The 15,962-nt window shown below is 34.6% G+C and overlaps 1 protein-coding gene across 1 annotated transcript; it reads left to right on the plus strand.

The window, feature by feature from the left end:
* Nucleotides 1-12,585: 12,585 nt before the first annotated feature.
* LOC113852499 (calmodulin-binding receptor kinase CaMRLK-like) lies at nucleotides 12,586-15,498 on the plus strand. Its single transcript, XM_027482791.1, has 2 exons — nucleotides 12,586-14,033; nucleotides 14,461-15,498. Exons 1-2 carry the CDS (start codon nucleotides 12,644-12,646, stop codon nucleotides 15,099-15,101), a joined length of 2,031 nt encoding a protein of 676 aa, XP_027338592.1. The 5' UTR covers nucleotides 12,586-12,643; the 3' UTR covers nucleotides 15,102-15,498.
* Nucleotides 15,499-15,962: the final 464 nt, after the last annotated feature.

The raw sequence follows: 15,962 nt of genomic DNA on the forward strand, positions 1-15,962 counted from the left end.
AATGAAAAGTCTGAGATAGGTACACTCTTGGCAAACCTAATTTCAAAGAAATATATGGGTAAGGGCAACATTAGGGAGTACATCATGGAGATGTCTCATATTGCTTCAAAACTAAAAGCACTTAAGCTTGAACTCTCTGAGGACTTGTTGGTGCATTTAGTTTTGATTTCTCTTCCAACACAATTTGGTCAGTTTAAGGTGAGCTATAATTGTCAGAAAGAGACTTGGTCTTTGAATGAGCTCATCTCACATTGTGTTCAGGAAGAGGAAAGATTGAAGCAAGATAAGACAGAAAGTGCTCATCTTGCCTCTACCTCAAAATATAAGGGCAAGGGACTAAAAAGGAAAAAGGATAAGGAAGTTGCAGTTATAGCACCTCAAAGGAAACAACAAAAGAAATCAAATGATTCTGAAGGCAATGGTTGTTTCTTTTGTAGAGCTGTTGGGCATGTGAAGAAGCATTGCACTAATTATCACGCATGGCGTGCTAAGAAAGGTATGCTTCCCAATTTGGTTTGTTCTGAGGTTAATTTAACTTCTGTACCTAGACACACATGGTGGATAGATTCTGGTGCAACAACTCACATCAGTGTGTCTATGCAGGGTTGCCTGAGTTGCCGAAAACCAAGTGATGGTGAAAGATACATATATGTGGGTGATGGCAAAACGGTTCAAGTTGAAGCAATTGGAAAATTTAGATTATTATTAAAGACTGGTTTTTATTTGGATCTTGATGAAACTTTTAGTGTACCGTCTTTTAGACGAAACTTGATTTCTATTTCTGTTTTGGACAAATTTGGTTATTCTTGTTCATTTGGGAATGGAAAATTTAGTTTGTTTCATGATTCAAAATTGGTTGGTTCTGGTTCTTTATCAAGTTATGATAATCTTTATTTAATCGATACGATTGCTTCATTTAATGAATCTTTACAATTAAGTACTCAAGGCATAAAAAGAAAATTAACAAATGAGAATTCAGTTGCGTTATGGCACAGACGATTAGGTCATATCTCCAAACGGAGAATAGAAAGACTTGTGTCAGACGAAATTCTAAACCCTTTAGATTTTACAGATTTTGATATTTGTATCAATTGTATAAAGGGTAAACAAATCAACAAAAGGAGATTTGAGGCCAATAGGACTTTAGATGTCTTAGAACTTATACATAAGATATTTGTGGACCATTTCCTACAGTTGCTTGGAATGGTCAACAATATTTTATAATGTTTATAGATGACTTTTCAAGATATGGCTATATTTATCTCATTCATGAAAAGGCAAAGTCATTAGATGTGTTCAATAATTATAAGGCTGAAGTTGAGAACCAACTCAACAAAAGAATTAAAAGCGTCAGGTCTGACTGTGGTGGTGAATACTATGGTAGATATGACGGTTCAGGTGAACAACGTCTAGGACCATTTGCTAAATTCCTAGAGGAATGCGGTATCATCCCACAGTACACTATGCCAGGTTCGCCCACTATGAATGGTGTTGCTGAAAGGCGAAACAAGACGCTTAAAGACATAGTAAGGAGTATGATTAGTCATTCTACTTTGCCAAAATCACTCTGGGGAGAAGCCCTTAAGATTGCAGCATATATCCTTAATAGGGTTCCAACAAAAGCAACAGGAAAAACCCCTTATGAACTTTGGACAGGCAAAAAGCCTAGTTTAAAACACTTTCATGTTTGGGGTTGTCCAGCTGAAGCAAGGCCTTATCGGCCAAATGAAAAGAAACTGGACTCAAGAAAAATAAGTTGTTATTTTGTTGGATACTTTGAAAGATCTAGGGGGTACAATTTTATGATCCCATAACTAAGTCGATTTTTGAATCAGGAAATGCTCGGTTCTTTGAGGATGTCGATTTTGCAAGGGGAGATATAGTTAAAGAATTTGTCTTTGAAGAGGAATATGTTGATATTCCCACATGTGTTATTGGCATTATTCAGGATCCTTTTCCTGACTCTGTTCAAGACACAACAAATCAAGACAATGTAGAACTTCCTATGCAAGAAGTTGTTCCAGAAGAACAAACTCTTCCTCCTCAAGAACCTATGCCATTAAGGAAATCCACTGGAGAAAGGAGAAGTGCAATACCAGATGACTATGTTGTATATCTCCAAGAACATGAGAATGGAATTGGATTGATTGAGGATGATCCAATTAACTTTCATCAAGCTATGGAAAGTTCTAATTCTCAAAAGTGGATTGATGCCATGAATGAAGAGATTAAGTCCATGAGGGACAATGATGTCTGGGATCTTGTTCCATTGCCAGAAGGGGCGAAACCCATTGGTTGTAAATGGATATTTAAGACCAAGAGGGATTCGAAAGGTGATGTGGAAAGGTTCAAGGCTCGTCTTGTCGCAAAGGGATTTACACAGAAAGAAGGAATTGACTATAAAGAAACTTTTTCTCCAGTTTCTTCTAAAGACTCTTTCATGACTATAATGGCATTAGTAGCACATTTTGATCTTGAGTTACATCAGATGGATGTAAAGACAGCGTTTCTCAATAGTAACATTGATGAGACAATTTATATGGTGCAACCGGAAAACTTTGTTTCAAAAGATTCAGAGAATTTGGTTTGCAAACTTAAGAAATCCATCTATGGGCTCAAGCAAGCATCTCGACAATGGTATTTCAAGTTTCATCATGTGATCACCTCGCGTGGTTTTGAGGTGAATTTAGTTGATGATTGTATATACCATAAGTTTTGTGGGAGCAAATATATTTTTCTGGTTTTGTATGTTGATGATATTTTGCTTGCCAACAATGATATAAATTTATTGCATGAAACCAAGAGTTTTTTATCTAAGAATTTTGAGATGAAAGATCTTGGCAATGCATATTTTGTATTGGGCATACAGATACACTGAGATCGTTCTCGTGGTACTTTTGGGTTGTCTCAAAAAGGTTATATCGAAAAGGTTCTAAAGAGATATGACATGCAAGATTGTAAACCAGACAATACCCCTGTAGCTAAGGGAGACAAGTTTAGTCTCGATCAGTGCCCTAAGAATGCCTTTGAAGAAAAGGAAATGCAGAAGATTTCTTATGCATCAGCAGTAGGGAGTCTAATGTATGCTTAGGTTTGTACGCGTCTAGATATTGCGTACGTTACAAGGATGTTGGGTAGATATTTGAGTAATCCAGGATTGGATCATTGGAAGACAGTTAAACGTGTCATGCGGTACTTACAGAGAACAAAAGACTATATGCTCATATATCAGAGGTTGGATCAGCTTGAGATCATTGGGTATATTAACTCCGATTTTGCTGGGTGCCAAGACAGTATGAAATCTACATCAGGCTATGTATACATGCTATCTGGAGGTTTTATTTCGTGGAAGAGTGCTAAACAATCTCTTACAGCCTCTTCTACTATGGCAGCTGAGTTCAAAGCGTGTTATGAGGCATCTAATCATGGAATTTGGCTGCGAAATTTTGTCACAGGACTAAGTATAGTGGATGGTATAGAAGGGCCACTTAAGTTATTTTGTGATAATAAGTCAGCAGTTCAATTTTCCAACAACACAGAAGTTCAACGAAGTCTAAACATATAGACATCAAGTTCTTGGTTGTTAAAGAAAGAGTTCAAAGTAAACAATTGTCTATATAACATATTGATACAATTTCCATGGTTGCGGATCCGCTTACTAAAGGATTAATACCCAAAATGTTTCATAAGCACACTGCTCGTATGGGTGTTATGTCTTTAAGTGATGTTCAGTTTTAGTGAGAGTTTGTAATTTTATTTTATTTTTGAATTTTCTATATGCCATAGACATATTTTTCAATATATGTATGGTTTAAGTATATTTACTGCAGAAATAAAGATTTGGTATATTTAAACTCTGAATTTGTTATGGTTTGATCTCACTAAGGTTTAAGGAGGACCTAATGGAATTAGGCATGTTAAGATCACATTACATGAGAATTCCCTACTACACATCCATATCATGATTCATGTTATTCATTTGTGTCAACATACGTGACCATTGATAGGTTTAGTTACAATAAATGTAACAAAGACTGCATTGATCCTATGTTGGTATGATTGATGGACTGAATTGGTAAAAGATGCATTTGATAATTATATAATTATAAGGTAACACATATAGTCCAAGTGGGAGATTGTTGGATCCTTAATCCAACATTGGTCTTAAAAGTGAATAATTATATATTAAGGACACCTTCGGTTATGCCAAATTAAAAGTGATCGAATAAATTAAATTGGTCAATTATATATCTGAAAGGATATGGGACCTTTAATGTGTGGTAACTAAAGGGTAATTCTATTTTGTGATGGGTAAAAATAGAAATACCAAAAGGCAGCCTTATTTGTCTATAAATAGGTTAGGTCCCTAGGACACACTACGTTCTTTTCTTCTGACATCCCATTATCAGAAAGAAACAGAGAGATTGCTAAAGGGTTCTCTCAAAAGAGTACGTGTGATCTGGAAGGCCAAACCGTAACGCTCTCTTATCATCATGAATTCAGGTATGCTTCCTTTTTTTTTTCGATGATTAACATGATAGATTCAGGGATATATAGATGATAGTTTTCATCAGGCTTAAGTTTGGTTCTAACAATATTCTCTTTGAAGAAGGTCCTTATGGATAATGAATTGAGCATAATTATAGGAAGAAAGTTCTTATTTTAATTTGTTGTACTTTATACATAAAATATATTGTCATTTTTTTGGCTTATCTAGGTTTTTATTTAAGTTGATGTTGCAATTTGATTAATTTTGTAGGGAGGTAAGATTCAAGTATAATAAGAAAATCAATGATTCAAAGGAGTATGGATAACATAATTGATAGTTTTGTGTATAAGATAACTTACTTTGGAGATATATTGAATGGTGAAATTTATTGAGTAATAAGACACAATTATAAATTAGTTTTTCTTACAACGATTGTGGTTGTTCCTTATGAATGTGAGATGATACAAAGGTATAGGCAAAGTTTGATAAATTTTCAAGTGATTTATAATGCAAAGGAAGATTTTGACGATTAAGTTGGTAAGTTTTGACATACTTTGCAGTTTCAATTAGTAGTTGCAATATAAATAGTTTGAGTTGTCTAGCATTATTTATTTGCTAGAGTTGTTTTTATTTAAACTTTTTTTGAATTGGTTCAACATTTTGAAAATACTAATATAGATTAATGTTGTTATCAATGACAAAGAGTGAGAAATTTTCTATAAGATATACAACATCATATAACAAATGAGATACATGGGTAAAAAAAAAATGCAATTGTTACTTAACACAAAGACACGCATGTGTGCAAAATAAAATGATTATTTTCGTCATATTAAAGGCCTCCTTTATAGATAGTCTAAGACTCAAAAGTACACAAGCACATTAATAACAATAGCTACAATAATCACAAAGTTGATGAAATAATATAATGCTTACAAATATTACAATGCTTTTTTTTTTCAAACAAATTAAATTTTAAGAGACTCGGTATTTTTCTCCTTAAAATGCACATGAGGTCTCTTAAAAGAATAATAAATAATTCACACAATAGAGAATATGTTTTAAAATATTGGCCCCTGTAATATAATCAAATTATTTTTTTTATTTTTCTTATACTTGTATAAAATGTAATATGCTTAAAATATAAAAAAACAAATTTCATAGAAAATTTTATTACTATAATAAGATTTCAAATATTGAATTATTTTTTAAGAAAAATTTAAATTATTTTCATAATAATTTTTTTAATTGTTTAATATAACAAAAAATAAGAAAAATGTTCTTTTAAATTACTTTTCTTTTAATACAAACACGTTGTGCACTATATTTTATAATATTTACTTTTTATAATAATTGATCCATTATAAAAAAGTTTACAAAATAATCAAATCAAAAAAAGTTTAATACTAATAAAATGAAAATGAAGAATAAAGAGTATTTTAATAAATTGAATAATAATCAGAGAAAAGAATAGTGTATAATTAAGTTGTTATTGCTATTAATGCAAAAAGTTGTATGGAATTGGCTAAACTTTTTTTATGAAATACTTTATTGTTTCTGTAACATCTCGAATTTTGTAACAATAATATATTGATTTATTCATGTGAATGTATATAGATTGCTACATGTGTATGTGTTTGAGTTATGTGATGATGATGTATATTGGATGATGGTATGAATACATGTGTGTGAGTATATATGGATAAATATGTGAGTACAAATGTGAATATTGATTTTGGGTTGAGGTTAGACATGTTCCATTCATAGTTGGTTTAGATTGATTGAGGAGAATAGGCTAAGTGTGAACTGCAGAGGTAATCTCGCTATAGCGAGAGTGCCTTGGGCGAAAAGTGTACAACTGTTGTGTTTTCGTTGTAGTGAGAGTTCTCTTGTTGTAGCAATAAGGCAACAAAGAGAGGTGCATTTTGGGTTGCAGTCTTGCTGTAGTAGCGAGAGGATCTCGTTGTAGCGAGATTTTGCAGAAACCAGAATGCAGTTTCTTCTGAGATTTTTGCTGTAGTGAGAGGGGTATCGTTGCAGTGAGAGACGACTCGCTGTACTAAGAGTGTCGCGATCAGAAGGGTATTTGAGTGGTTTAGGGTTTGAAAAATCCATTTTCCACCTTTCCCTTCAAAATCTCTCTCTGTTCTCTTAATTCCGAACACATTTTTAGCGATTAAATTGTCTTCAAAGCCATTTGTGAGCTAGATTGAAGGGTTAAATCAAATATGGAGCGTTTGGAGGTAAGTTTGTAAGTTAGGATAGGATGAAAGTTTATGTGAGGAGCACTTTCATCGTAGATTTGTGTCGTGGGTCTTCATTTTGAGGTAAGGAGAGACTTTACCCTATCTCATTGTGTTTAAATCTGTTATTTTGCTATCTGTTGTAATGCGAATGGTTGGAAATATGTGTTTCTTAATGGAATTGATTTGATTATAGTGAGATTGTGGTGGAAAGGTTGTGTATAATGTAGTGTGTTGGGTGTTGACTATTGTGTGTGATGAAATGGTGATGAAAATTAGATGTTTGAGTGTAATTTGATTGAATGTGGCATATGTCCCATGTGTGAAAGTGAATATTGGGATGTGATTGAAAATGTAAGTAATTGTTTGTGATTGTATGCCATTTGTTACTGATGAACAATATGAAATGGTTGAATATGTGTGGAAATGGCATGTCGATTGTGATGTTGTTTGTGTTTGTTGATACTTGATTTGACCTATATTAGAAAATATATGAAATGTGTAAGGTGAGTATTTGTTCTTGTATGTGATAGCTTACATTTATTTTTTCAGATGACTAAAATCATCAGCACCGAGCTTAGTAAAAAGATGAATGATACTGTTATAAGACTTAGAACATTTATTTTTGAAAACATAATATATTTGAATTGGTCATGTAGTAGTCATTTGATATAAACTTATAATTCATTCTTATTTTGAAATACTTAATTGAATCATATGTTGAAAATTATTTAAATAAAATTTTTATTATTATTATAAAAGTTTATTTATTTAAAAAATAAAATTAAATGTGTTGAACGTTGTATCTAATGATACTGCTTTGTTATTATTACATGTAAGTCATTACACATTTTTAATTTGCAATTCTTCTTTCATTAAATGGAGATTTATGTTGCAATATTAAACAAAGAAATATGAAAGTTGAATAATATTATTAAAAAAACTTAGTTGAATAATATCATTGAAAAAATCGTAGTATTATATAGGATGAAACTCTCATAGTAAATAAATAAGTTTTTAAGACTGTTTGATTTGTTAATTTTAATAATAGATGATCATGTTGTTGATATTCTTTCCTATCCTAATTTGGTACATGAATTTAGTAACCTAAAATTCTTTAAGCATAGAGTAATATTATTCTCAATCTTACACGCTGTTGAGACCCTTAATTTGTGTTGTTTATGGTTCCTAACCCTAAATGATATTAGATGCTTTAAGCTTGCTAATCATAAATTAGTACTTAAAATAAAGAGTGACACTCATGCTAAAGAGAAATATTGATGCATCAAGATAGATTATATAATTTTTTAGGCTTATCCTCATCATGGTGTGTTCTTAACGTCTCACCGAAAAAACTTCTCTCTTTTTCTTATTTTGTAATCACTATTAATAAGTTAAGGTCAAATATTATTACATGATTTTTTTTCACGTCCTATATTTTCTCACGAATAATTATATGTTGCAATATCTAATGTTAAGTGTAAAAGTGAGTTTAAAATTTTGATATGCGATAAAAATAAAATTAGATTATTTACTACTAAAAATAAAGTGTACAGAGAAAGTTTTTCAAAAATTGTAAAATATTGCAATTTTTAATTTTAAATATATGTACTTTTCCGGTATATAAAGTCATTTTGATATATATACTTTTCTCTATGTAAATATTAGTAATTGGAATAATAGGCAATAATAATGTGAGTAATTAATAATAAAAAACTAAATAAATAATTTAAAATACAAATAACACATTAAATTATTATTAATAGTTCATTTTAAAAAATATTTTATTTTTTTTTTTATCATTGACCGTAGTGCATACATAACACGACATCTTGGATTATATTCGTGAAAATGAAACTACAGGGATAACATAAAATAAGCAGCGGTGTGAAGATATTATCAACGATGTTTTTATATGTGATACCCTTTCTTTCCTTTTCTTTTTGGTCCAAGACTAATCTAGCTTTATTTTTTGTTTTCTTTTTTAGCTCTTAGATACAATTTTTTGTTGCATATTGGGCCTTAACGAGCTTTGTCATGCTTGAAATTGATAATCAGTATGTGATAATCAACATAGTAACGATAATTTTATCCAATTTGAAGTTTGAAGAAAAATATTGCTAAAAAATTAAAAATTAAAATAAAGATTTGATCTCGAGGTCAAAGAATGTCACGAAAATTGATGCTGCTTGAGCTAAGATTCAGACGAGGTTTACCCTTTATTTAGTTTATCAGTTATGATAGTCTAAATTACTTCCCTATTAAAAATGCATTTTCCAACTGATGGTGAAATATTAATTTCAAAATGTAAAGTTTCCCTATTTCCATAAAGTTTGCAATTCATACATCATGATATGTATAAAGAAATTGAAGATTAGCCGCTCTCATTCACTATCCATAATGGGTCTTACCCTGACTTCAATTAACAAGGAGTCACACCCTCTGTATAAAATAAAGTATGCCCCTGTGATATTTCCTTTGGATTTTTAAGATAATTTGTTGATATCAATTTTAAAATATCAAGTGGACTTATTATTGCATAAAAACATTTATTAGCGAAAGGATCTTCATCGTGACACTGTCATTAATTAGTGACAAATTGCAGTTTTTACTCTTTTCATGAAAAAAATATGACTACACTCTTTACGAAAAAAGAAAAAAGAAACAGTTTATTCTTAATCTGACCGAAACAGTCAGAACTTTACGTAAATATTCAATCGATGGGTGAAAAATATGATTCCTGAAACGATGTCTTGCTAAATTTTCAATTTTAGTTGTCAGAGTAGAAGTGCATAACTAGCCCTGCTGACAGAGACACGCTATCTCATAAATTAAATAATTTTGTAATTTAAACTAGTAAAAATTGAGATTATATAAGATCATTTTATAAATACATCTCAATAACAAAAAATATATAAAAGTGTCCGGTTCTAATATTCTAAGAAATATTTTCTCAAATCAAATTGTTTTCACATTACTCACAAGTGAAAAGCCACACTGGTGAATCAGCTTTCAGGTAGGAGTGCAAGCTGCTGAACTAATTTATAATGACCCAAATCTCAGTGTCTTAGTTTAATATTATATCCCAAATCTGAGTTGTCATTCTCTTGGAATTCTGCTTTGGATGGTTGTGGATTAGGCGATACCATCTACTTAACATGATCACCATAACAGTTCCAAACAGAGTTTATTAACATAAAATTAATTAATGGGCATAAAATGGCAATAGAAAAAAGCCAAAAACCACGTGCCAGAGCAGGTGAGATGACCACTAGCATTTGGAATTTGTGGAGCAAGCTACTTGCCAACATCCAAATCCACCAGAATGAATTTTTGAACTACTTTACCTGTCTTGTATACATATCCTCTTTTGGTTTGTCTTAGTTTGACTAATGCATCACGGTCATGCAATTTGTCATTTTATGAAAGAGGGTACATTTTACTTGTTCATTTGAAATGTAGTCTGCAATATGTTTCTTCCGGGTTCCCCTTTAATTTTTGTTTGCTTCATAGTTTATAAAAATTGGCTAAGAAAGTTGGAGGGAAGTGAATTCTTAAAATTTGCGTTTTGTTTTTGGTTATTCCAATTTCCTACTGAAATGAGTGTCCGGTTTTGAAAGACAGTGTATTTAAACATTTGAATAAGATCATACAGAAGTTGGTCCAAAAAGTAATTTAATTTTTGTCTTTCACTTTGTCTAAGGTTTTGTTTTTTTGTTTTTACTATTTTACTTTGTATGTTGAACATTTTACTATCACAATTAATTGAAAAGAAAAAAATCTCACTAATATTTTCTCACCCTAAGGATCTAACAAGCTTAGGTCAAATTGCTGTTCTTATTTATTTTTCCTTCAAGGGATAGGGTGGGAAGTGGGAATTAATTTTAGGTGGGTGTATTTTGCTTTTTTCTAACTTGAAGACATATTTCTTTCTGCATTTAACATGTGCAATTAAATTATATAGGTAATGTTTAACCATTGAAGGGGGGGGTACCCAAAACGACCTTTATTGACTGATGAGAAGTGAAGACTAGGCATTATTGAGTCAAGTTCTTAGTAATTGTCATGTGCTGTGTCTTTCTCCAAGTAATTTATTAGATGATGGAGAGGAATGTCCCCAACTGTGCTTGGAACTTCCGTAAATTTGCCAATCCTATTTTGCACTGTTTACTCGGCCATAGCAATCAATCCGTTTCCTATATGTTTTTGTCTTATAGCTAGAGCAATCAACCCATTAGGCATAATTTAAACCAGTAAAAACTTGCTTAGTCAAAAGGAAAATGAAGCACTCTTGACTGCAATAGCTGCAATCAAACTATGATTGTTCTCTCATTTTTATTCTATTTTCTTCAAAATCGCCTTGTCAACCACTTCTTAATATCTGTTTAGAAACATATTGAAAAATTATTAGCATAAATCTAATGCAAAACTTATAAAAACGTAAATTCTTATCAATTTAAATGTAAATTCAAATATTCTATTAGTTACAATGTAACCTTTTATTGAAGGGGGGATTGTATGCTCCAGGTTAGCCTAGAGAGAAGCTTGCCCCTTGACAGCAAAACTGCACATATGGCTGTGATAATTTAATTCTCAGTAGAAAGGACCCTGACCCTCAGAACTGGAGACTTGGTTTGTTGAATCTTGAGCATTTGCTCAACAGGGAATAGTTGTCAAAAACATAAATAGAGTGAAGACGAACTAAATTTCTTCTGGCTTTGGCATCAGAGCAACTTATTTTTTATACCCAAAAAAGGATTGTAGCCCATTCCTTGAAGTCTGCACAACGCAACTTTTGCTAAATTTGAGTAGTCAATTTGCAACACATTGCAGTGACCAACAGGTCAAGTAAACAAACTAAAACCAAATTCAATAGTATTTTATGCAAACAGAAGCAGGCGCAGAAAAGTAGTTTACAACTGTATATCCTGCTTAAGAATTCATATTTGTCAACTAGTAATTACTAATTTACAACAACTTAAATTATGGTCTGTCCTTAAAATTTTCACCCCTTTATCCGTCTGAAATAGCTCTTTTCCTCAAGGGTATCTAATGTAACAAGTTTTTATCGGTTATGTAGTCAATCACAAGAAAAGGTTACATAGTAGAATATATTTAAATGAACTGTAAATTTTTAAAAATGAAATTTGATTATTATTTATTGCCCCTATTTTTGTATAAATATATAATGGATACATATGTCAAACTCCTTGCTAAGATATGTTCATTGCCTTAATCCTGTGAGGGAGGATATTTGAAGCACTTTCTGAAATAGTTGGTAAAAGCACAAGGTGTTGTCAAATGCGGTCTGGGATTGGATAATTTATTGCATGCCGATCCGAACAACTTTAGCATTACATCATCTACTCTATTGATCTTTCTAACCCTCTGAATCCCAAATTAAAGAACTGGGACCCCATCCCTTTCAGTCACCTTCAAATCTATTTGAGTTCAAGACCACAATAAAATCCATATTTTCTAACCCCCGTTTACAGACACACTCCTTAAATTTCACAAATTCACCGGGGGCAATTACGTCACAGGACAAACAAAGAAACAAACATTTGAAAATAAAATTAAAAAAGTGGCATTGACTACAACCCCCTTCATCAAGCGGTGATCTCAAACCCCTTTGATTTCGAGTTCATAATGTTCAACAGTCAACACCCGTTGTACAACTTCCATTAAATGTAAATTGTCTTTCACCATTCATAACCATAACCTTGCTCACGTGCCGTTAACCCCTCCGTCAAAACAAACGACGCCGTTGCTTCCCACTTCACTATAACCGCGAACTGTCCCACTAAGCCAACAACTATAGACTCTCTTTTTCTCACTTCGTTTCTTTCTTTCATCCGAAGGAGGCGTTGAGGTATAATAGGGCACGAGATTGAGACGGTGAAGCTAAGAAATGAGGCCCTTTTGCAGGTTCTCGATTCTCCTTGCGCTGGTTGCTCTCGTGGAATCTTCATGCAACAGTGAAGACCAAAACCTGGTGTCAAAGGCCTTCCAATCTGTCTCAGGATTCAACGCTTCCTGGTTCCATAAAACAGGTTCCAACTGTTTAGATATTCAGATTAAGGAGATAGAGCTTCCTTCCAAAAACTTGAGTGGAAGTATCTCGTGGAGATATCTGAGGAACATGTCAAAGTTGCAGGTTCTGGATCTGTCTGGGAATTCTCTACAAGGCCAGGTCCCAAACTGGTTCTGGGCAAGCTCAACCTTATTGGTAGTGAATCTTTCCAAGAACAAATTCGGAGGGAGCATTGCGTTGAAACCCACTTCCCAAAATGCTTCCTTTTCATCACTTCAAACACTCAATCTCTCATACAACAGGTTCACCAATCTACTACACCTCTCTGGTTTCTCAAACCTTAAAAGCCTCGACCTTTCCCATAACAACCTCGGCACGTTACCTTCGGGGTTCCAAAACCTCACCAATCTACGCCACCTCGATCTCTCAAGCTGCAACATCAAAGGAAACGTAAAACCCATTTCTTTCCTTCCCTCACTCGCCCACTTAGACTTGTCTAACAACACATTGAACGGTAGTTTCCCCTCTGACTTTCCTCCCCTGAACGCCATCAAATTCTTGAACATATCTCACAACAACTTCAAAGCATCGGTTACCTTAGATAAGTTCAAAAAATTCGGCAAATCCGCGTTCATCCACGCCGGCAACAACTTCAACTACAACTACAACGCATCCAAAACGCCAAAACTTGGTTCAAGCGAAAACCCAAAACCCATTCACGCGAAGCAGAGAGGGAAACAAAAGCCAAAGCAAAAGTCAAAACGCAAAACGAAAAGCATGATTGCGGGAGTGTCCTCTGGCTCAGCAGTTCTGGTAGTGGTTTTGTGTATGTGTGGTGTGTGGGGTTACAGAAGGAAGAGGGAAATGGCGAAGAAGAACAAATGGGCAATATCGAAACCGGTCCCAATGAGCATTAAGATGGAGAAATCAGGACCGTTCGCGTTTGAGACAGAGTCAGGGACATCGTGGGTGGCTGACCTGAAAGAACCCTCTTCTGCACCTGTGGTGATGTTCGAGAAGCCATTGATGAACCTGACCTTCGTAGACCTCATCGCTGCCACGTCACACTTCGGCAAGGACTCTCTCCTCGCTGAGGGGAGGTGTGGCCCTGTTTACCGTGCTGTCTTGCCCGGAGACATCGACGTGGCAATCAAGGTCCTCGAAAACGCCAGAGACGTTGTTCATCATCAAGCTGTCTCTACCTTCGTTGACCTCTCAAAACTCAAACACCCCAATCTCTTGCCCCTCTCGGGTTACTGCATTGCAGGTACCCCTCTCGCTGCTCAATTTTATTTTTCATTTTATTTTATTTTATTTTTCTTATATGGTTCCAAAATTCTGATTTTTAACTGCGCAGCAGTGTCCTTGGATTTTAACCTACCCTCATTCAATGCTTTTCACGGGTTTTCATTTTTTGAAATGTCACACTCATTAAACCTATTTTTATTTTATTTAACCTAAATCTAGCACTGGCTACGATTACGTGTGGAAATTCATGCATACACTTTCTAGGTCTAATTCGCAAAAATATAAAATGAAAACGATCTTCTCATATGCTTTATTATGAAAAAATTAATTTTCAGCACGGTTATGTTTCTACTTATATAGTAAAAGAAATAACTTTGCCTTTTTATTTATTAATAGTACTTGGATTGCGGTTTGATGCTTTTTATTTATTTATTTTGAAATTTCAGGGAAAGAGAAGCTGGTATTGTACGAGTTTATGTCAAACGGAGATTTGAGTAGGTGGCTGCACGAGCTACCATCGGGTGAGACTAACGTGGAGGATTGGAGTGGGGACACGTGGGAGATTCAAAACGGCGCCGTTTCTCGAGCCTCGCCCCCGGAAAAGATGGGGTGGCCAATACGGCACCGTATTGCCGTGGGGGTGGCGCGCGGGCTAGCTTTTCTCCACCACGCGGGGTCGAGGCCCGTCGTGCACGGCCATCTGGTGACGTCGAACGTCCTTCTCGCCGACGATTTCGAGCCCCGAATTGCCGATTTCGGGTTCCGGAAAATCGGGCAAGAAACTGCTCCCAATTGCACCACCGAGACCGACGTGTACTGCTTCGGAGTGGTGCTGATGGAGCTGCTGACGGGGAAGCCCGGCACAGCGGAGACGGTGGTTTGGGTGAGGAAACTGGTGAGAGAGGGTCACGGGGTGAGGGCGCTGGACGAGAGGCTCGAACTCGGTGGCGGCGACTCGGAGAGTGAGATGGTGGAGAGTCTCCGGGTTGCGTATTTGTGTACGGCGGAATCGCCAGCGAAGAGGCCCACCATGCAGCAGGTGTTGGGCCTTCTCAAAGATATTCATCCTAGCCCGGGACTGGACTGAGTTGACTCGCACAACTGAATCGTTCTGTTTTTTAAACTGTTTCTATTTTTCAACCCCACGCGACTCGGAAGTGTTTGAGGCTTAAGCTCGATGAGCAATTCCTCGTTGCATAGCACGTGGCAATGGAGTTTTGGACCATGTTTTTATTTTTTTTAAATATAAAATATGGTTATGATTGCCATGTATACCATAAAGTTCAGGAAAAAGAAAAAGTGAAAAGGAGAAAAAGGTGGACAACATGAAGTGGGGTAGGAGTAGGAGGAGAAGCAGGGAAGTATAGGGAAGCCTGAGATCAGGCAATTGATGAATGGGAGTGTTGTGTAATATCTTTTTTGTGGTGAGCATGCTTAGGGCAGAGAATCCCACTAATTACTTGTCTCTTCTAAGAGGGGCTTCCATCATTTTTATTCTTTCTCTTCTTTTTTATTTTATTTTTTTACTTTTTTATTTTGTTTTACTCTCTTTCACTTTGTTTGCTTTTACTTTATTCTCTTGTTAATTTATTTCTCTTTAGGTTAGTAAAGAATATCCTCCCTAAAGGAACAATGAGGTAGATGAGATAGATACACCAATGCCTTTGCATGTCCATTTGCTGCAGGTTACGTGTTTGTTTTATTGAAACAAAGGGTCCATGTGCCGTGTATGAGCAAGATGGGGTGGTCATGGCTCTTTTGTGCGTCTCTCACATTCGGTAAATAATGTAAGTCTAATATTTATTTGTCAATATTGTACGCTAATGTCTCAAAGTGGGGCAGGTTGTGGTTAATGAGTGGCTTCCAAAAGTTGAGTAGTTGTTTAGCGTGATTAAGAGGTCAAGTTTGGAAGTATTTCGATAGAATATACCTCATTAAGGGGATCATT

The sequence above is a fragment of the Abrus precatorius genome, unplaced genomic scaffold (genome assembly GCF_003935025.1).
Source record: "Abrus precatorius isolate BTA unplaced genomic scaffold, Abrus_2018 Scaffold10, whole genome shotgun sequence".
Taxonomy (NCBI): Eukaryota; Viridiplantae; Streptophyta; class Magnoliopsida; order Fabales; family Fabaceae; genus Abrus; species Abrus precatorius.

Bases quoted from the DNA above. Each gene is read 5' to 3' on its own strand.
- LOC113852499 (XM_027482791.1), top strand. From the start codon at position 12,644: ATGAGGCCCTTTTGCAGGTTCTCGATTCTCCTTGCGCTGGTTGCTCTC. The intron at 14,034-14,460 runs GTACCCCTCTCG...TTGAAATTTCAG, and splicing joins CTCGGGTTACTGCATTGCAG to GGAAAGAGAAGCTGGTATTG.